This window comes from Mesocricetus auratus, unplaced genomic scaffold (genome assembly GCF_017639785.1).
Source record: "Mesocricetus auratus isolate SY011 unplaced genomic scaffold, BCM_Maur_2.0 Super-Scaffold_4256, whole genome shotgun sequence".
Classification (NCBI taxonomy): domain Eukaryota; kingdom Metazoa; phylum Chordata; class Mammalia; order Rodentia; family Cricetidae; genus Mesocricetus; species Mesocricetus auratus.
In genome coordinates this window covers 52,764,776-52,790,717 of record NW_024429182.1, presented here as the reverse complement: position 1 = coordinate 52,790,717, position 25,942 = coordinate 52,764,776, and the positions used below count along the sequence as shown (strand labels likewise).

The 25,942-nt window shown below is 41.2% G+C and overlaps 1 protein-coding gene across 2 annotated transcripts in view; it reads right to left on the bottom strand.

The window, feature by feature from the left end:
* The window catches only part of Pacs1 (phosphofurin acidic cluster sorting protein 1), a 131,764-nt gene extending 106,206 nt beyond the window's left edge, over nucleotides 1-25,558 (bottom strand). Inside the window, exon 1 of one of the 2 annotated variants that reach the window (XM_013115278.3) lies at nucleotides 25,007-25,558. In XM_013115278.3, coding sequence (XP_012970732.1) covers nucleotides 25,007-25,356 — 350 coding nt within the window. In that variant the 5' untranslated portion in view covers nucleotides 25,357-25,558. The remainder of the gene's footprint in view (nucleotides 1-25,006) is intronic. The other variant, XM_005064019.4, reaches the window with a different exon arrangement.
* Nucleotides 25,559-25,942: the final 384 nt, after the last annotated feature.

Genomic DNA, 25,942 nt, shown 5'->3' with positions numbered 1-25,942 from the left:
ATCCTGCCTCAAAAAAATAAATTTAAAAAAATTATTTAAGTATATAGTAATTGAAGACAAAAATGCGACAAAGTAGTTAAGGCTTATAATTGTGGTGATTTTTTAAAAATATTTAATTTATTTATTGTGTATACAGTCTTCTGCCTACATGCCAGTGGAGGGCACCAGATCTCATTCAAGGTGGTTGTGAGCCACCATGTGATTGCCGGGAATTGAACTCAGAACCTCTAGAAGAACAGTCAGTGCTCTTAACCGATGAGCCATCTCTCCAGCCCAATTGTGGTGATATTTTATTTATGATCTAACAAATAAGGCTTGCCTGAAAATTAGAGTGCAGAGCCTGATGCACTAGTTAACCATAGAGGCCAGGCAGTGGTGACACACATCTTCATTCCCAGTATTTGGGAGACAGAGGCAGACGGATCTCAATTAGTTCAAGGCCACCCTGGCTACAGGAAATTGATCCAGTCTAAAAGAGAAACAGAGACAAGCAGTGGTGGCTCACACCTTAATCCCAGTACTTGGGAGTCACATGCCTTTAATCCCAGCACCAAGGAGGTAGAGATAGGAAGGGATGTGGCTGGGCAGAGAGAGGAATGTAAGGCAGGGCAAGCAGTCTGAGCAGCAGTCAGTCTGAGGACAGGATCGCCCCTTTGGTCTGAGCATTAGTAGAGGTAAGAACTCTCCAGTAGCTCTGCTTCTCTGATCCTTCAGTTTTCACCTCCTAATAGCTGACTCCAACTTTTAATTATTAAGATCAAAGAGAATTTGTGCTACATATAATGGATTCATATGAATGGGAATTTTTGCCTTTTTTTTTTTTTGAGGAACCCAGGGTTTCAAACAAGTTATATTCATGCTCTATTACTGAGTTATATTCCTAGCCTAAGAATTTAATTCTCACAATTCATCACCTATGTTCACAGTGTGCCTTTCACTGAGGAACATAGAAGTGCTTAGTGATTTTATCTTAACCCTTACAGCATTTTTTAGCAACAAGAGAATGAAGGAAATGGGAAGTAGGTGTTTTACCTACTTTTCATTTGCAAAACCAAAATTAGCCATAGAAATCCCAATAGGCAAGTGCCCCTATTGTCTACCTATAAACACACATGCTTCTGGAAAATGGATGTCAATTTCTATGAATAAGTTATGGCTCTAGCTCCATGCTCAAACTGGACAGATTCAAACTATTTAGCAGGCTTCATCTTGGTAATTATTGATGGGGGAAGTCTTACTGTATATACGTTCTCTTATTGGTTGATGAATAAAACACTGTGTGGCTAGTGGTCAATAGGGCAGCAAAATAGGTGGGGCTAAGAGAGGAGGAGGATTCTGGGAAAAGTAAGCAGAATGAGCCCACCGGACAGAATCACGGAGCTGCTGGAGGAGGAACACCATGCCAGGTATTACTGGGTAAGTCACAGACTCATGGCAATACATAGATTGATAGAAATGGGTTAATAATTATGACAGAACTAGCCAATAAGAAGTCCTAGTCATCAGCCAACAGTTCCATAATTAATATAGCATCTGTGTGTCCATTTGGGACTGACAGGGCTGTGGGACCAGGCTGGTGGGAAGAACCATTCATAACAAATTATGCCTTTAGTTTTGGCAAAGACCAGTTAGTAAATAAATGGACACTAGGGGTTCTGTAACATAAAATGAAACTTACTGCACCTGTTCTTCCTAACAACTCCCAATAACCAGCGAGATGGTTGTCTTTATTTCTTTCCACTATAATGTGACTGGGATCCAAAAAGATCCTAATTAGAGCTGAAAGTCTAGTGTTCAGTCTACTTTATCAGGAAACGTGTAAACAGAAATCTGAAGATTATACATGGCAACAATTAAAACTGTTGGCTTAGGATAGGGATGTAGCTCAGTTGGTGTCGTGCTTGTTTAGCATGAACGAGGCCCTGGGTTCAATCCCTAGCACTACATAGAAGCAGGCAAAGTGGTGCATACCTGTAAGTAATCACCTTAGAGGTGGTGGAGGCAGGAAGAGCAGAAATTCAAGGTCATCCTTTACTGCACAGAAATTTGGGGCCAGCTCTGACTATGAGATCCTGCCTCAAAAAACAAATCAAGAAGTTAGACATAGCTCAGTAGTTAAGAGTAGAACTGTCTATAACTCCAATTCCGGGGGATCCAACACCTCTTCTGGCCTCTGAAGGTACAGGCAAGTATGTGTTAAACAGACATACATGCAGGGAAGCATTCATTCACATAATATATAAATTTTTTTTCAAAAAGCAAAGCAAAACAAAAACAAAATACCCCTAGGTTTTAGGTTTCTTCCTATAAATAAGCTAAAATGAAACAGTAAGAGGTGTTTAAGGCTAAGGATCAGAACCAAAAGAAGAAAATGGGTATCAACAAATGCTTTTTAAAAACAAAACAAAACAAAAACCTGTTAACACTGCTGGAGAGAGCTCAGAAAGAAGAGGCAGGTGGATCTCTTTGAGTTCCAAGCTAGCTAGGTCTGCAAAATGAGACCTATCAAAACAAAACAAAACAAAACAAACACACAAAAAAACAGCAACAAGAAAAATCAGAAAACAACAACAAAATCCACTTGAGAGCATTCAGACACACAATAAATGTAACATCATAATTATAGTAAAGGCAAAATGTTCTTAACAAGAGAGTCTCAAAGGAGTGGCATGGTGGTGGAAATACCTCTAAAGTACTTTCTAGACAGTGACAATAATTGCACATAGTACAGATATTTGGTAGCAGAAAAAAAAAAGTCAAACATCTACAATCCACATGTATAGTTACCTTTAAATACCATACAACAAAGAAATTACTGACTTCCCACATCGTTACCATCATTCATGTAAGTGATTGAGTGTTTAGCTCTAATGGGACAACTATAACATCTTCCCACTAGCTCCCCACAAGGCTCAGGGAACATCTTGAAAGAGGGGGCTAGAAAGAATGTAAGAACAAGAGAATGGAAAGAAAGGCTGTAAAATGCTCTCTTTTGGATATGACATGGCCATTACATTCACTCAAAGTAATAGTTGATACCTGGAGCAAAACCAGCACACGATCAAGACAGTCAAAATCCCAGCAAGGGATTGGGGGTGGTGGTGATAGAATAAAAAGGGTAGATTATTGAATCTATTCTGAAAATAAAAAAGAGAAGATTTAGATAATGATGAGATAAAAAGGTAGATATTGAATCTACCTTTAAAAAACTACCAGTTTTAAATATTTTACATTGGATTGGACTTCGGTATATTGTATACAAACATTGTATATTGATACAAATTGAGATTAATTTTGATAAAACATGCTATACATATACTTCTAATCTTGTTCAAGGTATTGTACCTATACAGCTCATTTAAAAATGTAATGCAAATTTCTAGTCCTCGAAAGTTATTACCAACTGCACAACATAATAAGGAAATGTAGGTTAGTAATTAGACACCTATTACAATCAAACTTGTAGTCACATTAGGTATGTTTTCAAAGTCAAACAGATCATCTTCAAACACTCCAGAGATCTACATAATATGGCATTTAATATATTTTAATAACATGGGTTTTTCTTTTTTATGACAATGAGATATGTCTGCTCCTGACAGCACCAATCTACTTCAGAGAAGATGATGGGCATCAAAGAAACTCCATATGGAGTTTACTTTCTTTGTGGCAAAAGTAAGTCACTGTGCAAGAAAGTGCCCTTGCCTCGACTGCTGACAGTATGCTGTCCAAACTGGACAAACAGGACACAAAAGAGAGCGACTGCAAACCTTGCCAAGACAAGGTGGGACAGTCCTTCAGAATATCCTGCTTCACAGAAAAGTCTGTCAGATATGCCAGGCCTATAGGCTGAGATGGATGTCCCAACACTGCAGAAGAACCTTGGGTGACTGTCCAGGCAGCCAGTTGTTTTTGTCATTTCTCACATTTTTTAGAAGTTGCTTGCTAGCACTTCCTGTTTACTCAGTTAATATTTCCTTCTCAGGTCCCCGAGGGAGTTGAAGACTAGATAGTAGCAGTTTTCCTTGCTGCCAGATTCAGAAAAGAAACTCACTTAACAAATGTGAAGTATATAAGGTTGAGAAACATAAAAAGATAATTTTGAGATGGTAATACAAATTAGAAAATAAAGTAAATTAGGTACAAGACTATGGACTCACCAAAATAGGATAGATAATGAAGTATTATTCTGATTTTTTCAAATGCAAATAGACTACATATTTTCTCTGAATTTGTCAAATGCAAATGGACTAGACATTGTTGATGTAATTATTGCCTGTATATACTTAATATACTTATTGTATATAGTTTTTAAGTTAGTTGTAGCCTCTTTTTGTATTAGACAAAAAAAAGGGGAGTTGTGGTGATACATTGTCAATGATTTATTAAAGCCATCGGAGATCAAAATAGCAAAGCAGCCATACTAGTTAACCAGAAAAGTCAAGCAGTGGCGGCACACACCTTTAATCATAGGGCTCAGGAGACAAAGGCAGATGGATCTCTCTGAGTTCAAGGCCACCCAGAGCTACACAAGTCTAAAAGAGTAACAGAGTTCATGCCTTTAATCCCAGGACTCATGACAGGTATTTAAGACTGGAACAGGGTCTTAGCACTGGTATTCATTCTCCAGCCACACTGAGGATAGGAAGGCATTGATTCTCTCCAGCCACACAGAGGAGAGGCAGCAGTCTGAGACTTGGTGAAAGCTTATGGAGAGAGGATCAGCCCTTTCAGTCTGAAGTAGAGGTAAGATCTACTTACTGGCTTGGCTACTTTTCTGATCTTCAGCTTGAAGTGTTAACCCAGTACCACTCTGATTTTTTATTTTTCATGTTACCCCGCCCACCCTGCCACCACCCCCAGGCTCACAAGTCCCTACCCCTAGCTGAGGAACTATTAACAGTTGATATAGAATGGACACTAATTTCTCTTTGGTGGGGAGTTGGGGATTTGGGGTGGTAATACTGGTAGGTTGCCCAAGCTCCAATGGATGGCCACACAAACACACAAATACAGGCAGTAACAATGGGACTCAGTGAGTTATTAAAACAAAAAGAATGAAATCCTAAAGTAAACAAGAAACACAGACAATCCCCCCCCAAAGGAAACTGACCTGAACAAACAATTCCTAAAGAATAATATCCCAATGATCTTGATGATCAAAAACAGGAAAAGAAACATGTAAATTAAAAATACAGGAGAAATCATCTTAGGCCCTTGGGGGTGGGGGGGGGGACTGTTAATGCAGACACAGAGCTACAGAGGCTATCATGTGATGTGAATATGAAAACACATGTACCCTGTGACCCAGAATTTCACTCTCAAGAAAAATGAGTGCACAGATCTACCAACATTCAAAATGGTCCCAAACTAGAAATCTCCCACATAGCCAATAAAAGCAGAATAAGAAAGCACAGTATCAATACCATGAAATACTATGCAGCATGAACTACAACTAGTATGTGAAAGATTCACATACGCTAAAGGAAGCAACAGTATCTTACCCTGCCAGAAGTCTGACTATGGTTTCTTTAGCGGCAGGCAGGAGAGGTTGTGATTAGATAGGGCAAGGTGACATTCTGAGATTAGAAATGCTCAGCTTCTTGATGTGGGTACTAGATATGTACGTTCAGCGTATAAAAGTTCACTAAATTGTACTTACTAAACTGAGTGCTTTTCTGAGCATGTATGACACTTCCAGTAACATTTTTTGACTTTTTTAATTAGGTATAGACCATGAAAGTAAATCCTTGCATGTAAAAGACCTCCAAAATTTACTTTCATTGGCTTTATAAAATCATCCTTTGGTCTCACTCATATACTTAAGTAAAGAACAGTTTGTTAACCCACAGAAACAGTTGACCTGAACAAGGGGGAGTTCTTGGACTCCAGATTGATGACTGTGTGGAAAGCATGGGACTGGCCCAGACCTTATGAATGTGGGTGTCAGTGAGGAGGCCTAGGTAATCTATGGAGCCTTGGTAGTATTTACCCCTGGCGTACAAATAGACTTTGAGTGCCCATGCCACAATATGGGAGGCTCTCTCAGCTGGGACTCTTGGGGAAGGGCCTAGGCCCTGCCCTGGATGAAATGACAGTTACTGGAGATCCACCATAGAGTGCCTCACCCTCCTTGGTAATCGGAGTGGAGATTGGGTGGGGGACTGGGGGGCCTGGTGGAGAGGGTGGGGAAGGAGGGGAGGGAGAGGGAGCTGGGATTGTCATGTGAAACAAGATTGTTTCTAACCTTAAAAAAGTCTTGACCCAAACATGCTTTTCTTCAACCATTTAGCATAGAGTAAATAGTCTATGAATGTAAACTCAATGCACACAGAGGACAGATTTCACTCTCTTTTGTGCAGAACTTAAAGATTTATTCACTATTTTGGGAAATCATATTCCAGTAGCATTGCCATATATCATGTGAGTCACCAATGCAACACACCTAAATCAATCTCTATTTACAGATGTCATATCCACAAAGATAAAGCACACAACAGCTACAGCTCCTAATACACTAAGTGCACTTATTTACATTACCCCCTGAGAATTTATACACAGAAAGACATGCTTGAGTCTAACTAACATTCCTTTTATTTCCTCTGTATTTCAGTAAAGACAATGCAGACACGTCAGTAAGTTTTATTATGTAAGGATTTCATTTCAGGATAGAAAAGGGGCCATATAGACTGACTCAGTTGAAAACCAGTTATAAACCACCAGGCTAAACTGGGAATGGTAGTTCATGCTTTTAATCCGAGCACTCCAGGGGCTGAGACAAGTCAGGACTAGAGTGAGTGAGACACTGTCTTTCAACACATAAAAAGAAAAAATAAATCAGCTTATCACAGGAACTATAAAGAGAACTCAAGAATTCAAAACCTAAAATTTAGTAACTGCTTTAATCCTAGCACTTGGTAGTTAGAGGCAGGTGAATCTCTGTGAGTTTCAGGCCATGCTGGTCTACAAATCAAGTTCCAGGACAGCCAGAGCTGTTTCAGAGAAAGCAAAACAAAAACCACCACCACCACCACCAACAACAACAACCACAACAACAAAATATATATACATATATATGTATATATATACATATATATATATATATATATATATATATAAAACAACTCAAGAACCATCACTTACCCAAGGCCAAGTATCATAAGCCTAATCTACACACAGTGAAGGAAACAGGAACTCAAAGTACAAGATCTGAGTCCTTTCCTTTTAAGTCAGTGAGATACAGTTTGGCATTTAGGAGCAAAGGGCCCTATTATTTTCTCTTTCAAAAATAGCTCCACCTTCAAGATTACACAAATTAGATCATTCTGCAGCATGAGCTCCTAGGTCAGACCGGAGGCATGCTACATCAAACTAATGATTTTACATAAAACGTTTTATAATCTTCAGTTTCACTAGGTTACTGACAAAGGATTGAAGCTACAGTTATCAATGATTTCTGCAATGCATCATCGCTTCAAAAAGCATCCAATAAACATAGATCAAAGTAAGTTAGCACAGAGCAAATACACAGCAAAGTAATTAGAGATGCTGAGATTCAACTGCTCCAGTGGTTACATCATGGCCTAAAACACATAAACAATGTGCCTAAATCTTTAACCCATAGGGTGCCAACCTACCAATTATTCTATAACCTAGTAAATTCTCACGGAAACATATTTTCAGTTAACCACAAATGGCAAAAATGGAAAAAAAAACTTCAAAACTACTATGTAGTATCCTGTTACAGATACTGTATTCATGATGTCACTAAGACACTGAGATGATAATAAGAATGACTTGAAAGAAAACAGAAAGCTAACACAAAGCAGTTAAATGAAGTTATTATTGAATCCTTTTGCTTTGTCATACCTCAAACCTGGTTGAAAATGTACTCGGGATCCTCATCTTCTGAGTTCCCACCCTGCTCCCACCTCCATCATCACAGCCTTCTACCACGGTGACCTCACCTGCCATGCCCTTTTATTGGGGTGATTCTGCACAGAGGCCAGTAGTTCTACTGAGGTTGAAGTAACCACAACGTCTCTATTCTAGCTCTAAACCTTAAATGCTTTCTCATTCAGTGTTAAATCAAGAGTTATACAATGACTAGTAAACTCTGTTATGTCAGTGGTAGATCACTTTTCTTTGGTTCTCTAATACTGCAAAATATCGCCTATGTGTGCACACACACACACACACCTGTCCCCTTAACTTCTCTGATTTTACCTTTTATAATTTTCTCCCTTATTTATGTGACTCCAGCCATACTGGTCTCCTGGATACTGCTGGAACCTACCAACACTTCCTATCCCCTCTAACAGGAAGGCTCCTTCCAAAAAATTTACTTGGCATGGCTCACATAATTGTGAGTTTCACCAGGCTTGCTCAGTTCTCAGGTTCTTCTCACCTTATTTGTGTGACCAGACGAAAACTTTGGGTGCTGTTCCTCCAGGGCTAGTTTTAGGAACATACCTTGTTTTGTTTGTTTGTTTTTTTCTCTTTACAACACAGATCTCTCACTGGGATTTGGGGCTTACCAAGTCAGTCAGGCTGGTGAGCCAAGCAGATCCTCCTATCTCCACCTCCCCAGACCTGGGATTACAAGTGTGCACCACCATACAGATAACTACCTCCTTTAAACTATACTGCCATCCTTCTTAATCACTAACTTTCTGTTCTTATTCTATTTCTCCACCTGGCATACCCTGACATTTGTTCTCTCATTTGTTTATTGACTCATGATGCCCTCCCTGTCCTTAGAGGTAAATATAAGAGCTGGAATTTTTCCATTTTATTCATTATTCTGTCACAGTATCTACAACAACTGACACAGAGCATTTGCTTGACATGTATATTTTCATTAAAAGATAGCAACAAGAAGGGGTAGGTAGAATAAAGAGACATCAAACCCATACAGCCAACAACAGCCAGATGGGAAATCAAATTTTAAAGTAAAAGCATTTTCTAGAATGTGATTTAAATGTGATTGCTACTGATGTTTTCTTCAGATACATAATAGGAAGAAAATACCTAAGTGAGAAGAGTCAAAACTGAGTCAGAGCAGAGACAGAAACAGAGAGAGAATCTTAAAATTATTCTTAAAATATTTTCTTTAATCCATTTCAAAAAGATGAGGCCTCACCATTCTTGGCCACGGTGTCCATTTCATTGGCACCTAGAGCTAAGTCCTACTGGAACATTAAGTAACTATATCACCTTCCTAAATTCTTAACCAACCAAGCTAATCTTATACCTTACCTCAGGCTTAAAAATCCATTCCCATTTCCAGTCCCATGAGATGAGCTTGAGTCCCCAATGAAATAATCCTTTCTTTCCACGTTTTACTGGACAATGTTTCAAAATGTTACTACTATTCTTTGTTACAATTTTTAAAAGAAAAATAATTATGGTATTACACACACTTAATGAACAATCCTCTCCATTAAAGAAAAGGATATAAACAACTTTACTGCACATCTTGGTGGTGGAGAGGAAATACAATTAGATCCATTAATAGCCACAAGAGTTATATTCCCAGTGGACCTTGGTTTCCAGAATTGCTTATTCATTTTCATCCACAGTAAAAGTGGTGCACAGCAGAGATGACAACATGCTGCAGCAACTTGTCATGTATTTTAATTTCAAGATTATTGTTTTATTAAACAGTGACTTTATGGATATTTCACTGTCAGATTCTAATATCCATGACCTAGCCAATGACTAAATGAAAACATGCTTGAGAAGACAATGTCAATGTAGGCTATTATAAATCAGATCTAATCCCAGGACATACTGCTCCATGTTGTTCATAGTTTACTGACATTATACAAAGATGTGAAGGTAATACCTTCTATGGATATACAAGCCCAAACATCTCATATGCATTTTACATTTTTTCTCCTCATAACAAAGCAATAGTGAATGCGGAGTATCCTCACCTTAAACTACCATGAAAAAAGAGGGCTTGGGGTAAACAAGGTTAACTTAACCAAGCAAATAGTGCTTATACACACACACACACACACACACACACACACACACACACACACACACAACACACACACACACAAATTCATAGCATGCATATTCTATCTCTAAATGGCCTTTAGTAGAGTGCTTGATTCTCTAAGATTACAGAAAATTAGACATTTCTGTAATTCCTATTTCTCTGGAGTACAACCTAGACCAGGAGGTAAACAAATTATTCCTTATTTTCAAAACACTCAGTTCTCTATCTTCTCAGGCTATGCTGCCCTTAGTCACAGCTTCAAAAATCTGTCCTTCCTTCTTTCCTTCCTGGGGCTTCTTATTTTGTTTTGTTTGTTTATGACAGGGTTTCTCTGTGTAGCCTTGGCTGTTGTGGAACTAACTTTGCAAACCAGGCTAGCCTCGAGCCCACAGAGATCCACCTGCCTCTGCCTCCCAAGTGCTAGGACTACAGGCATGTACATGTGCTACCATCACCTGGCTTTGTTGATGTTTTTTGAGCCCTAGGGACTAGTCTTAGGTTTTGTACATGCCAGGCAATGCTCTACCTCTGAGCTATATGCCTAGCCTTCATTATTGATATTTTTCAATTGACTGTTTCATGGTACATTAGGAGCAAAGGAGAAAGAGATTATATTGATAATGACAAGAGTCAAAACTAAACTAAGAAAAAAAAAGCAAATACACAAACTTGAATAGTTATGCACCATGCACAATTGATACTGTTCATCAAACTCCTTTGTCCTGAAAAACCCAGTTGGTCATGATGACCCAGGCTCAAGGAAAGGTTAATCTGCTTTATATACCCTTAAAAATGAACAACAAGTGAGTTCGAGGCCAGGCTGGACTGACAGCCTCCAAAACAATACAGAGAAACCCTGTCTCGTAAAACCAAAAAAAAAACAAGCAGAGTTGGTACTGTTAGAGGAAAATAATTAAAGCACACACATATAACCCCAGCACTTGGTGAGGCAGAAAAGTCACAAGTTTAAGGCTGGCCTGAGATATATGACCAGACTCTGTCTCAAAAAAAAAAAAAAAAAGAAAGAAAGAAAGAAAGAAAAGAAAAGAAAAGGAAAAAAAGGACAGAAGGAAAGGAGGAAAGTAATGAGAGAAAGAGAAGGGAGGGAATGAAGGAAAAAAGTACACTTAAAGATCCCAATGCTTCAGGGGAGGCCACAAAGCTATCATATTTCTCCTGTAAAATGTGAGTATAACTTCTATAATTTGAATCAAAAAGGAAAACTTAAGGAGACAAAAGAAAAGTATCAACTCCAACTTAAAATCCTCATTTTCTTTATAGTTGCTCAGCTTTCTTTGACTAAGCTGTGAGCTGTGAACCGGTTTAGTTGCTTTTCTGGCTGCCAAATAAAAGCTACAGAAGTCAGCAGGTATAAAATAGAGAAGCTGTCAAGTTAAGCTGGATCAAAATAAAGTTGTGGTTTGCAGGCGGGGCCTGAGCGAGCCATCTCTTCCGTTCATGTAAGTGAGCAGGATGTAGCAACAGGATCCCAACTCTGCCACTGCTTCAGACCAAAATATTTTGTTTTGACTTTCTAGTCTAGTATGCTTGGTCTGGCAGGATCTGTGACTAAGGTGAACTCAATAAGGAACAGTGACTCATCTGTAAGTCCAGTACTTTCCAGATGGAGGCAGGAAGATGGAGAGTTCTAGGCCAGTCTGAGAAACATAGCAAGACTTTTTGTAAAAAAAAAAAAAAAAAAAAACAGAACAAAACAAATAAACAAACAAATGAAGATGAACCCAAGATCTTGTAATAAACCCAAATAAGAAATCAGAATCTCACCGGGCGTTGGTGGTGCACGCCTTTACTCCCAGCACTCGGGAGGCAGATGTATCTCTGTGAGTTCGAGGCCAGGCTGGACCGGTAGCCTCCAAAACAATACAGAGAAACCCTGTCTCGTAAAAACCAAAATAAATAAATAAATAAATCAGAATCTCAGGCCAGGCATGGTGGCACATACCTTTAGTTCTAGCACTCAAGAGGCAGAGGTTATTGGATCTCTATGAGTTTGAGGCCAGCCTGGTCTACATAATGAGTTCCAGGATAGCCAAAGAAAAGTGAGATCCTATCTCAAAAAAAAAAAAGAAAAAGAAAAAGGAAACTGAATTGGCAAACAAGAGAGCAATAAAAATAACCAATATTTATTTCCTACGTGTAACACATGCAAATGACAATATTAATCCTATTTAATTCTCACAGCTGTATGATATAATTATTTCTCCCATTTTATAGCTGATAAAATTAAAGCATTAGAGAAGTTAAATAATTCATTGAAAGTTACTCAAATACTAAACAATAGAGTCAAAATTCAAATCCAGGCTAAAGAACTCCAAAACCCACATTCACAGCCACTTTACTAAGCATCCCCATGGTGCCAATAATGGTGACAGAACAGCATTCTATAATTCCAACAAACAAAGCACAAGGTAGCCCATACTACTGTTAACTATGAGAACAGCCAGGGGTTGGAGAACCAAGCTTAATAGAGCTATCTCTTGTGACAGTTATGAGTCAAGAGAAGAGTCCCAGCTCTGTTCTCTAAATTGTGTGGCTAATAGAAATGTCTCACCACGAGTGACGAGAAACTCTGTCTAGTTTGATGGTTGTTGCATCTAGGCATTTCCACATGCTTGGTGGTTTGCAGTATTGTCACATTCATTAACAGGTCAAAATGCAAATCATGAAGATCCTGATCCGCAAGACAATCACCCTAGAGGTAGAGCCCAGTGACACCATTGAGAATGTGAAGGCCAAGATCCAGGATAAAGAGGACATACCCCCTGACCAGCAGAGGTTCATCTTTGCAGGCAAGCAGCTGGAAGATGGTCGCATTCTTTCTGATTACAACACTAAGAAAGAGTCTACCCTGTACCTGGTCCTCCATCTGAAGGGTGGCTATTCCCAGTGGGAAGTAATGCATTACTCTGCATTACAGCCATTTACACCAACTTATGGTCAGAAATTACAAGTTTCAGTAATAGCTGAACCTCTGTTAAAAATGTTAATAAAGGAGCCGGGCGGTGGTGGCGCACGCCTTTACTCCCAGCACTCGGGAGGCAGAGGCAGGCGGATCTCTGTGAGTTCGAGGCTGGGCTGGACCGATAGCCTCCAAAACAATACAGAGAAACCCTGTCTCGAAAAACCAAAAAAAAAAAATGTTAATAAAGGTTTTCATGCATGGTAAGAAGGGAGGGAAGAAAGGAGGGAGGAAGGAAGGAAGGAAGGAAGGAAGGAAGGAAGGAAGGAAGGAAGGAAGGAAGGACTCTTCAAGAGAACCTACCTCATAAAACAAAAACAAAAATCTTTCTTGACCCCTCTTCTGAGGTATGCAATTTTAGGCATTAAGCCCTAAAGGGATTCCTGACCAGCCTGTCCATCAGGTGCAACCAATCTCCAATACTCCCGATCAAACCACCAATACCACCTGCACAGATAGTGACACCACTGACTATCTGACCATTATCACAGATTTAGTTTTTTGATGGTTTACTGTCTGTCTCCCTGTACTGAAATGTACACTCCAGTAAAGAAGTGACTTTGTCAGCCTCTTTGCTATCCTTTCCTAAGCCCCTAGACATCTGTGCCTGGTACACAGAAACAAGTGTTAAATAATTGTTGAAGGAGTGAATTGTATATAATAGATATTCATTCAGTAAATATTACAGATTAACAGGTGCTAAGGGAAAATCAGTCATCAGTTTGACAAATGTATTTTTGACTACCTAGACAGTAACTAAATAAGTAAATGAAAACATTTCAAAAACTGAGAGACTACGAAGAAGCTTCACAAACAGCAGGATGGACTGGGCAGGTGAAGGAAGACACCCTTTGAAGGTAGAAGAATCAATAGACTTCCAGTGAGTAGGTCATTTACCTATGAGGGTGAACCATTTGGTGGTATAGCTGGAAGAATCACCCATGCTCCTCTAAATAAGCCTGATATCCCAATGATTCACCAAGTTAGACTGAGAATGCACTCTCTGATCTGTCACTGGTGCCCTATCTTGGGTAATTTGTTGATAAGAACAAATTCACAGGAAAAGTAACATAATACTTGGCAGTCTCCAGGAGCCAGCCACCATGGATGTTCCAAAAAAAAAAAAAAAAAGAGCACCTCAGCCACAAGGAAAAGCAAGTATGAAAGCTCTAAGGACTAGCTTGCTCAAATCAATGAAAACAACAGAGAAGATGGCAGATGATGTCAGTCAGGAAAGGGTCAGCCATGTTATCAGGAGGTATCCATCTCCTAAGCCATAGCAAAGGTTTTGTTTTATTGTTTTAAGGCAAGGTCTTATCCAGTAATCCAGTGGTTTGTGGCAAACACAAGCAGGTCTATAAGTAAATGAAAGATCATTAAGAGAGGAATGACATAATCAGATATCCATTTTTTAATTAATTAATTTATTTCAGACAGGATCTATTAGCTGTCCTAGAACTTCCTATCTAGATCAGGCTGACCTTGAACTCACAGAGATCCACCTGCATCTTCCTCCCAAGTGCTAGGATTAAAGGTGTGTGCACCCATGCCCAGACAGTTGTTGAAAGGACACCAGCCCACTCAAGCATGTTGCTCTGGCAGGCCTTGCCCTTCTCCCCATTTCCTCTGCCTTGCTAAAAACTGTTAGATTACATTTCTTAAGCTAGCCATCAAGGTCTAGTCCCTTATTTGGCCATTTCCTCATCCTGAGGCTGATTACCAAAGTTCAACAATCAGAAACCCCCTTTGGGTCACCTCATTAACATGCCCAATTAAAATTAAACACCTCATCCTAACACAGGGTTTCCTCCTTTACCTTTATAAGCCACCATTTGCCCATATGCCACTTCTGTCTTCCCCTCTACCCAGAGGCAGTCCTTTATCCCTCCAGGACAAACACCCATGCCCCCATTCCCTTGTTCCCTTCCTAGTCTCCCTTATCCTCTATTTTCTCTACCACTGCATTCTAGCCCAGTCATTCTAACAAAGACCTCTCGTCCTCTTAAATTTACACCTGCAAGGTTATTTGCTACTGTTTTTCTGCCTGAGTCAGAAAGCCACCTTAACTTTTCTTCATCATTAATAAAGGCTCTCTCTGAAAATTCGTGTTTGGGTGTGGTTTGTGCCTAATCTGGGGTCTGGGAGGGAATCCCCCTCAATTGTTCATTTTAAAACATTATTTTGAAGCCAGGCGTTGGTGGCACAAGGCCTTAATCCCAGCACTCAAGAGACAGAGGCAGGCGGATCTCTGTGAGTTCGAGGCCGGGCTAGACCGACAGCCTCCAAAACAATACAGAGAAACCCTGTCTCATAAAACCAAAAAATAAAATAAAATAAAATAATAATAATAATAATAAAAAGGAAATGGAGGGAGGAGGGAAGATGGCTCCGTGGATAAAGTGCTTCCTATGCAGGCACAATGACCAGAGTTCAGATCCCTACCACCAATGTAAAATTCGAGAGTATTGGTGCATCTCTGTAACCAGCTCTGTGCTGGAAGGACACAGACAACCAGTTCCCTGGGACTCACTGTACAGCCAGTTTATCTGAAACTCAATCTCTAAGTTCAGTAAGAGAACCAGTTTCAAAAAATAATGCAGAAGGGCTGGCTTAGCGGATAAGAGCATTTATTGTACAATAACGAGGTCCACCAGCACCCACATAAAAGCTGTTATGGTCCCATGCACTGAAGGGGCGAAAGACAGAGGGATTGGGGAGCTTGTGGATATCAACCCAGTCAAAAAACAAAAACAAAAAGTGAGCCATAGGTTCAGCAAGAGATCCTTCCTCAAAGAAACAAGGCAGAGTGATAAAGAAGGACACATAATGCCCTGCTTTGGCCTCAGCACACACATACATGAATGCATACCATACACATATATACACACACCCACACAAAAAAAGAAAGAATAATAAATGTGATATGGAACAACAGCCATAGTGGAAAACATGGACCTCTGGCTTCTACATGAATATACATGGGTGTGAGCACACATGCATACACATACGATACACACAGGATGGAGGAGGAGAAAGGTTAGTCTGGTGGCAACAAGTAAGTAAACGATGGCTAAGGTTCTAAGTCCTTTGTGTGTTCCAGACAATATTTAACACAACTACAATAAAGGATTAGTATTAACCGGGAGCTGGTGGTGCACGCCTTTAATTCCAGCACTTGGGAGGCAGAGGCAGGTAGATCTCTGTGAGTTCCAGGACAGCCAGGGCTGTTACACAGAGAAACCCTGTCTCAAAAAACTTAAAAAAAAAAAAAAGTATCAGACAGCTATGGTGGCCTGGGAGGCAAAGGCAGGTGAATGTCTGTGAGTCTGAAGACAGCCTGAACTACATATCAAGTTCCAAGCCAGTCAGGGCTACATAATAAAGACCCTGTCTTAAAAAAAAAAAAAAAGTATCTCACCTATGAAAAGAGAGACAAAAGGAAACTCAAGAAATGCACAGTTGTGGAAAATAACTAAAAAGAAAAGCACTCAACTTGCTCAGGAAAATAACTTGAATAAACTCAGAGATGCTCAGCATGTCAGTCTCACTTCAAATGTCCCTTAAGAGATATCCTGTATACACTAAGGTCCTGAGGGACAAGGATCAGAGAGAGGAGCCGCAGTCTACAAAGAGCAGGTGATATAGAAAGAAAGAACTTTTAAGATCATGTTTCCTAGCTCCCAAATCTATAGCAGGTTCCTAACACCCACACAAAAAGTAATTTCTGAAATACATATAGCCTAAAAAATGTTTTGTGTAAAATAATCTATGGTTATTATCTGATTTGGTTTTCTTTACAGAACTAAAAGTACTGCAAGCACCAAAAACAAAAATGAAAACCAAGTTTACTCATAAGATGAGCATCCTTATAAGAAGAAACAGGAAGTATGATAGTCAAAGTTCAAAAACTCAAAAATCTCAAATACTCTAATATCTGGCATATCTTCAACATGTAAAAGAACCTGCACAGGGGCTGGAGAGATGGCTCAGTGGTTTAGCAGAACCCAGGTTTGTTTGCTAGCACATACGTGGCAACTCACCTCACAACCATTTGTAATTCTAGCTCCACAGAACCCATAGCCTCTCTACTGGCCTCCATGAGTACCACACACACATATGGTACCCATACATAATGCAGGCAAAACACATAAAATAAACCTTTAAAATCTTTTTAAAAATTATTAAATCAATATTCCATTATCAAACCAAACTTATCACTTATGCCTGATATATGCATTGCAAGAAAGGTAGTGATCTACTCTAAAATATTCTCCATTTGCCATTTTTGCTATCAAAAAATGAGTAGGCAATACCTTCACAGTGGCTTAGAAGGTAAAGATGCTTGCAGGCAAGCAGATAACCTAAATTCGATTTACAGGACTAATATGATAGAATAAACTCCTACAAGTTGCCCTCTTAACCACACATACACTATGACACACATACATACATATCCTGGCCAGCACTTTTTTTTCTTTTTTTATAACATCCATTCCAATTGAGTTGGAAGGAATACCTCATTGTGGTTTTGATTTGATTAGTGACAATGATTACTTTTTTCTTACATTTGCTGGCCATTTGTAGGTTGTATTTTGAGAAATATCATTTTGATAGTTTATTCTTCGTTTGTTTTGGTTTGAGACAGGGTTTTTTTTTATGTAGCACTGACTGTCCCAGAACTCAATTAGTAGAGCAGGCCAGCATTGAACACATCTCTGCTTCCTGAATGCTGGGATTAAAGGTGTACACTACCACACCTGGAAAATGCATACATTTTAAAACCAAATTACTAGAAATTTTGTGGGGTTTTTTGTTTGGGAGGGTGGGGAGTTTGGATTTTTTGTTACTGAGTTGAGTTCCTGGTAAATGTTGATGAATGAAATAAATAATTTGCAAAATATTTTCTCAAAAAAATGTTTTTGAGACAGGATCTCACTATGCGGCCCCAGCTGTCCTGTAATTAATTCTGTAGGAAGACCAGGCTGGAATCCTCTTGCCTCTGCCTCCCAAGTGCTGGGATTAAAGGCATGTGCCACCACACCTAGCTGTAAATATTTTCTCAAGCCATAAATATTAACACTAGAAATATTTAAGCAACTTTTTTTTCTAAACTCATGTTATCCGGTAGGCTTTCCAAGGTTTTAGATCTGTCCTGTCCAGTATGGAAGCCACTAGTCATATGTGTCTAGACTGATGACAAACAGAGCTGTTATAATGCCAAGAGGAGTGATGCACACCTGAAATCACAACATTCAAGAAGCTGAAATAGGACGATCTCAAATTCCAGACCAGCCAGCGTGGGCAACATGGTGAATTCAAGGTTAACCAGAGATACCTATTAAGACCCTACCTCAAAAACAAAACAAAACAACAAAAGAATAGAAAAAGAGAAGAAATAGAGCCAACATAATGGAGGAAGTAAATTTTTCTTTGTTTTCTTTTTGTTTGTTGTTACTGTTATTTTGAAACTAGTTCTCCTATGGCCAAGGTGATCTTAAACTCCTCCTACCTCTACCTCCCAGTGCTGAGATGATGTCAATTGATGTCAGGCTGAGGAAGTGAATTTCAATTCAAGTAATCACAAATGGTTAACACAACACAGCTTTAAAACAGAGCATCTCATCATCTTGACATAAACAATGTTGTTAGTTGGCTGATTGGTTTTCATTGCTTTATTTTATTTTTTTACTTTTTATTAATTCTTTGTGGATTTCACATCATTCCTCTTCCCATCCCTTCGTATCCACCCTGCCCTTGCAACCTCCCCCCAATATAAAATTAAAAAAAACAACAAAAACAAACCCCAAAATCTCAGGATGGGGTGGTTTTCATTTTTAAAGATTTATTTTCATTATTAATTACATGAAGGTGCATGTATCTGCATATATTTTATGTGCATATAAGTGCAGGTACCTGTATGTTTTGCCTGCATGTATGTTATGTGCACTACCTGCATGCCTGGTGCCATGTTAGTTAAAAGATGGCATAAGATTCCCTGAGACAGGAGTTAAACGGCTCTTAACTGCTGAGCTAACTTTCCAGCCTAGATTAGTTTCTGAAACAGTTTCTATAGCCGAAGCTGACTTTGAACTCACTATGTAGCAAAGACTAGCCTAGAACTCCTGATCTTCCTGCCTCTGCCTACTAAGCACTGAGATTACAGGCATGTGCCACCATGCCAGGCTGCTGGAATGTTTTAAGAAATTATATTCTCACTGGGTGTGGTAGCATATTCCTATAATTTTAACACTTGGGAGACAGAGACAGGAAGATCAGGAATTCACAGTTAGCCTCAGCTACCTTAGCAAGGCCAACCTGGGCTATATGATACTCTTGTTTCAAAAGAGAACAGATGATGAGATGGCTGTGTGAGTAAAGATGCTCACTGAACAAGCCTAGCAACCTGAGTTTGCTCTCTACGTGGTAAAGGTGGGAGATGTGAGCCAAGCCCACAAGGTTCTTCTCTAATCCCACATTCCTGCCAAAGTAAATTTTTAAATTAAATTTTTTTTCTGAAGGTTCTCTTACTAAGTAGCAATGTACTGTTAGTTATTTGCACTCCAAGGAAAAGATGCCAGGTACAAAACCACGTTGGTGGGAACCCTTGACTAAAATATAATCATTTTCTGATTTTTCCAGTCCATTTTCTAAACAATTGTCTGTGAATTTCTTTGTGAAGGAACCACCACAGAGTAGTTACCAACACATACAATTGGATTCTCTAAAACCTTCCTGATGTGCCTGGGACTCCTGGGTCTACACCTAGAGAAGGAAGGATTCTGTGAGGGCTTGTCAACTGGAACCACCTTTTCAAGGCCCTCTCTGAAAGAAAGTTCTTGGGCCAGCTTTAAGTCTGACTTTTCTAATGAACACTCCAAATCCTATGCTGGCAAATCATTCCCAGTTACCTGAGATTCGCAAAGTACTTCTAGAATGTGATGTCAGAAGCAAGCTAGACAAAAAAGGTCTACTTCAACAGTTTCAAGGCAAGGCCAAAGCAGGCCCAGTTAGTCTCCTCAGGTAGTAGAGTCAAAGGACACAGCCCAAACAGTCTCTGGCATGTATTTCCCTCCTACAAGAGCAGAAGGTAAGAGTTGCAACTCACTGGTTTGGCCACAAAACTGAGAAATTGGAAAACTAGCTTTAAAAGGAATCATGTATCCTGGCAGTGGTGTTGCACACCTTTAATCCCAGCACTCAGGAGGCAGAGGCAGGCAGATCTCTGTGAGTTTAAGGCCAGCCTGGTCTACAGAGTGAGTTCCAGGATAGCCAGGGCTATACAGAGAAACCCTGTCTCAAGCCCCAACCCCCCCCAAAAATATAAATCACATAACTACTAATGTGTCCCAAAGATCTGTAAATCAATACATGTAAAACAAACTCAATGAAAGTCATTCTCTTTCTGACTTAAGGAATCTGAGCTTCCACAGGAATGGTGGATGATATTACCCTGATAGGAAGGATATTCTATTACAACACTCATACTGCGAAATTCAAATCTACTAGGGCATAAACAATGCTTTTAAGACTTTCAATGCTAAGGAGATAACAGACATTTCACAAGCCCTCTTATTTGATCAATTGAATTTACTTTACATCTATCATTTAAGAAGTACTTGTTCCGTGGGTGTCAGTTATGAGACCAGGGCAGTCTATGGGGCCTCTGGAAGGGGAACCAGTATTTATCCCTAGTGCAGGGACTTTGGGAGCCCATTCCCTATGGAGGGATACCTCTCTCGGACTAGAAAAAGGGGGGAGGGTCTAGGCCCTGCCCCAAATGATGTGATAGACTTTGATGATCCCCCATGGGAGGCCTCATCCTCCCTGGGGAGTAGACAGGATGGGGGTGAGGTGGGATGGGGGGGTTGGTGGGGGGCATGAGAGGATGGGAGGGAGAGGGAACCAAGATTCGTATGTAAAATAATATTGTTTTTAATTTAAATTAAAAACTAAAAACATTTTTTTAAAAAGTACTTGTTCCTGTGGCTTTATAGGTCTTTTCTGTTATTTGATGTACATCTTAGGATGGATGGTAAGTAAAAGTATTTGAAATCCAATGGCTGGAAAGTCTAAGACATGAAAAGAGTTTGTCCTGGCACACAGTAATCAGAGTGCGATCCCAGCTTGTGTGTGCTTTTGTAGTTAGAGTAGCATCTCTCCCCAAGTGCCAGTTCAGCTTGGCCACCTCCTTTGACTATACTTTTGTCTAATAAGGGTTAACCTTAGTACTCCCTTTTGGTATGTTTATTGTAATTTAGGAAGAAATTGTGAGTGATAGCTACTGAACTCCTTCCCTATGTAAGCACAAGTGTGCTTTAAATGAAGTCCCACTTCAATACAGTTTACATGTTATACAGCAGGGTACATGCCAACTCCTAATCACTTTTATCTGAGAAAATTTTGTATGTTTATAAAATTTAATGATTTTCTGCCTTTCCTAACTTTAGCAATTCAGGAGAGAAAATATGGGGGGGGGGATCTCACCATATGAACCCTGAAAAGAAAGGATAGCTTAATAAGACTCTAAAATCTTTGCTTTAACATCGAGCAGCATGCCACACACACCCCACACATCTCCTTAGCATACCCAGGACAGTAGAGGACAAGTCAGTGGGCTAGGGGAGCAACCCCAACTCTTACAGCTATGAATTTCAGAAGAGAACAGCAGCAGAGCTGCATATTTATGTAACAGTTTCCTGGGTTTTTATCCAAAGATAGCCATATTTCATGGTGGCTATTTTGGCGAGGTAAGAACAGAGTTGAGATCAGGACCTTTACTTTTTTTTCTTTTTTTTTTAATTTTAATTTTTTAAGGACCTTTCCTTTTATAACGTCTATCTTTCTATATTGCTTTTAGTTGTGGACATATATTAATGTTATTTGTTGTTGTTGTTGCTGTTGTTTTAAATGCCCGTAAAAATGCAAAGAACAATTAAGCCTTTTGTTTTTATTTTTTTTATCTGTTTGTTTTTATCTGTTTCTCTGTGTAGCTCTGGCTGTCCCGGAACTCACTCAATAGACCAGGCTGGCCTTGAACAATACTCACCTTTATCTAAATGTCCAATAAAGGAAATTATATTTTTTTCAAAAGCAAACCAAATTTTCGAAAGTATCAAGGAAAGCAGCATACCTTCTCTGTTACAATCCCTCTTTTCTGTACTAGGTGACACCTACTCCTATAGTGCTGATTGCTTTTCAATTTTTTTTATCTTCAAGTAAGTCTTGTTATATCTTCCTGGCTGGCCTGAAGCTATGAAACTCTGGCTGTCCTTGAGTCATTAATTGCCCTGCCTCATACACCCCAGTACTACAGGCATATGTCATTATGCCTAGCTCCCACAGTGTTCCTAACCTCAGATCCACCATCCGATTTACATTTCTTAATTGCCTACAGCCATAGATTTGTGTCTCACTGTAGTTACATGAGAGAATGTTACATACAGGTTCTATACAGAGTTTCATGTTGCCAGCGTATTTTAAATAACATGGACAAGTACAGGAGACAACAAATTCACCAAATGACTTAATATTCTGAAGGGCCAATAACAGGCCTTTTCCTCCCCACAGGGTGTTTTCTATCCTGAATACACAAAGCATGCTCCAAGAAGCACAAGTGTTTCACGAGGTGCTGGGAGGCCCAAGGATAATGGCTAGAAAACAAAGTCATAGAAGGGCAGAGGACAGGCCAAGACTGGACAGTAAACAAGATATAACTATACACACCCACGAAGCACTCTGACAGTCAAACCAAAACTCAACTCAGCGATTCTTGTATTTGTTCCCCTTTGTGACAGCTTCTGCCCATCAACTCATTCTTTTTCAATCTAACAAGCTGGAAAAGGCAACTACCCAACGGTCACTATTCAAACACTCCCAGATACAAAGGAGAACATGCTTTACTAACAGCAGACCCATGCAGGAGGGAGCACAGGACTTTTATGAAAAGAACAGGAGGAGTAGCACACTTCAACAATAGAAAGACCCACACAGAGAAAGAGAGAGGCCTGCCCAGGACTAAAAGGTGTACCATCCCACAATAAGCTCTCACTTGAGTTTGGTGTCCAGCTAGGGCTTTGGCAAAAGTAAATTACTATGGTTCCTGATTTCCTTAAGAGAAGGCAGAGAAACAAGACAGTATAAATTAGAGCAGTGAATGCTGAACACGAAGGGATGAGTAGAAGGTGGAAATGGCAAACAGTCTAGCATCATCTCTTGAAGCTTCAGGTCCACACTTTTCAAGCAGCAATTCCAGTCCTACACACAAATATACTCTAAAAAAACTTTTACTGTCCATGTTAACAAGAAATAACCTATATATTCATAAGAGTTAAATAATAATTCATATAACCAAACACTATCCATTAGGGAAAGTATTAAAAACTAGAGCTACCAAACAATATAGCTGATTTGCACAAGCCTGAGTTAAAAATGACACAATACATACAGTATGATACATTTCTACAAGCTCCAAAAAACGTTGAAGCCAGGAGTAGGGGTGTACTCCTTTAATCCCTGCACTAAGGGAGGCAAGAGACAGGCAGATCTCTGTGAGTTCCAGGTCAACCAAAGCAAGTAGGATACTGTCTGGGGAAAAAATACAAAACTAAAAAATGTATTGTTTACAGACTCATATGTCATAAAACTATAATTAAGAGAGACAACAGATAGAGGTGGGGGAGGATAAACACAATTCAGAAGAGTATTTACCTTTTTAGGGAAGCCAGAGTGTGGTTCAGAAAGGGGCACACAGAGTTTTTCTTTTCTTTTTTGGTTTTTCGAGACAGGGTTTCTCTGTGTAACCGTCTTGGCTGTCCTGAAACTACTTGCTCTATAGACCAGATTGGCCTCAAACTCACAGAGATCCACCTGTCTCTGCCTCTCGAGTGCTGGGATTAAACCCATGTCCCACCACCACACAACCCACACTGAGAGCCTTAACAGGTGGGTTAATGCTCTATATTTTCCACTAAATGACATTAGAAGACGTGCTTGTCATCATTTTTCATGCCCTATATATTGGTATGATGTTCAAAATAAAGGGGGGAAAAGAAATGTCAACAGAGTTGAGAGTGGAACCCCACAATTCTCCCAGTCTCTGACTTACACCCACATTCACCTGCCCTGCTGGACTAACAGAGTAAAGACAGAAGCTGAGAGTCAACTCCATTTAGAACACCTCCAGGCACTTCTTGTGGTTACTGGGCAAAACCAACCCTTCAGGCTGTCTTATCACAGGACTAGCTCCAACACACTGTCCCCAAAGAGTTAGAGAATTGCTTTGCCATAGAGAAACAGAAAGTATCTCTAACAGTATTTTGGATGCAAATTCCCAGATTGTTCCGACAGTCAGAAAAATGGATTGAATTTAGGAACAAGGCAGTCATTTTACAGAGCCCTGAGGAACTAGGAGACCCTGAGACCAGTGCCTAGGGGAGGAAAAAATGGAAACATGCATTTGAGAAAACATTCAACTGATGCCCAAAACTAAGAGCACAGAGTACTCATAAATGTGTGTGACGTGAAGCAGACGAATGTGTGTACTGACCCCCAAGTGTTATTAAACCAGCTTTACCTGCAACAGGTAACAACTGAATTTGGCATATGCTGAATACACTGGGAAATAGTTACATCAAAGCCGTCTCTATCACGTCTGTGTAACATATGTACAGCCCACCAGTGCCAGTGAGGCAGGAGTTAGAGTGACTTACTGACCGTAAGGAAGGCCTTGTTATTCGGTCAGACCCAGCCAAGGAGGACTGGGTCCAGGAGGCCAAAAGGGTGGTCCCAGCCAAGGCGGAAGGTAGGGCTGCCGGGAGAGGGCGGGTCTACACAACAATCTTGGAAGGCCCAGGCGAAGGCAGCCCCCTCCCCAACCTACACCCGAGCCGAGCCGGGACGAGCCTAGGGTGGCGGGCGTCCCCCAACCCAGCCGGGAGAGATGGGGAGGTGGGGCCTGTCACAGAGCCAGCCTGGCGGTCCCCTAGGCCAACACCTAATCCCACCCGCCCGTTGCTCACCTAGGCACGCAACTGGACGAGCTCCGGTCCACCTCCCAGGTGGCATACAAATTCATCTGCACCGGGGCGGGGGTGCGGCCTGGTCCTGGACCGCCGGGAGGCGCAGAGCCCGAGGCCACCGCGACGGCCATGGAGGTGGAGGTGGAGGAGGACGAGGAGGAGGCGGCCGCAGCTGAGGTGGACGAAGAGGACGAGGTGGCCTGGGCCAGCTTGGGGGGCGTTGGCTGTTGCGGCAGCGGCTGCTGCGGCGGCGGCTGCTGCTGTGGAGACTGGGCGACCCCAGAGCCCCGCTGGCTGCTGCCGCCCCCGGCACCGCCAGGACCACCGCCCGCCCCTCCACGTTCCGCCATGGCCTGTCCAGGGGTCGAGGGGGCGCAGGGCTTACGCAGACTGAGGCCACGCCGAGCGACTCGCAGGCTTGCCCCCGCGACGGCGGCGGGGGCTCAGCGCGTCTCCTCAGACCGCCCGGCGGAGCGCGAGCCGCCAGCGAATCTGCACGCACGCGCGGGCCTTTGCTGCGCGCGGTCCTCGCGCTCGCCCGCCGCCGCCTGTTGCGGCCCGCGCGGCCCAGACACTGGGTGGGCGTGTCCGAAAGGGGGCGGGGAGCCGCGGTCCCACCCAGTTGGGCGCCAAGAGGAGGGGCCAGACCTGAGCTCGGCCCGGCAGCCTTTGGGAAGGGGCTACAGTCGGCGCGCTCTCACGTCGCAGCCTTTAAGGCCTTGGTGTGCAGTCTCAGCGCCCCTCCTCCCCCTCTACCCTTGGGCCGCAGCTACCCCGCCAGCGGAAGCCCGGGTTTTCCGGGGCGCGGTCCCAAACCGGAGAGGGCTGCACGGGAACGCGCTCAACCCCTGGGATCTGCCGAGCACGTAACTGAGGCTAACGCTCGGCGGGTCACGCTTTGCGTGGGAATGGGATGGCCAGCTGTGGCGACCCCCT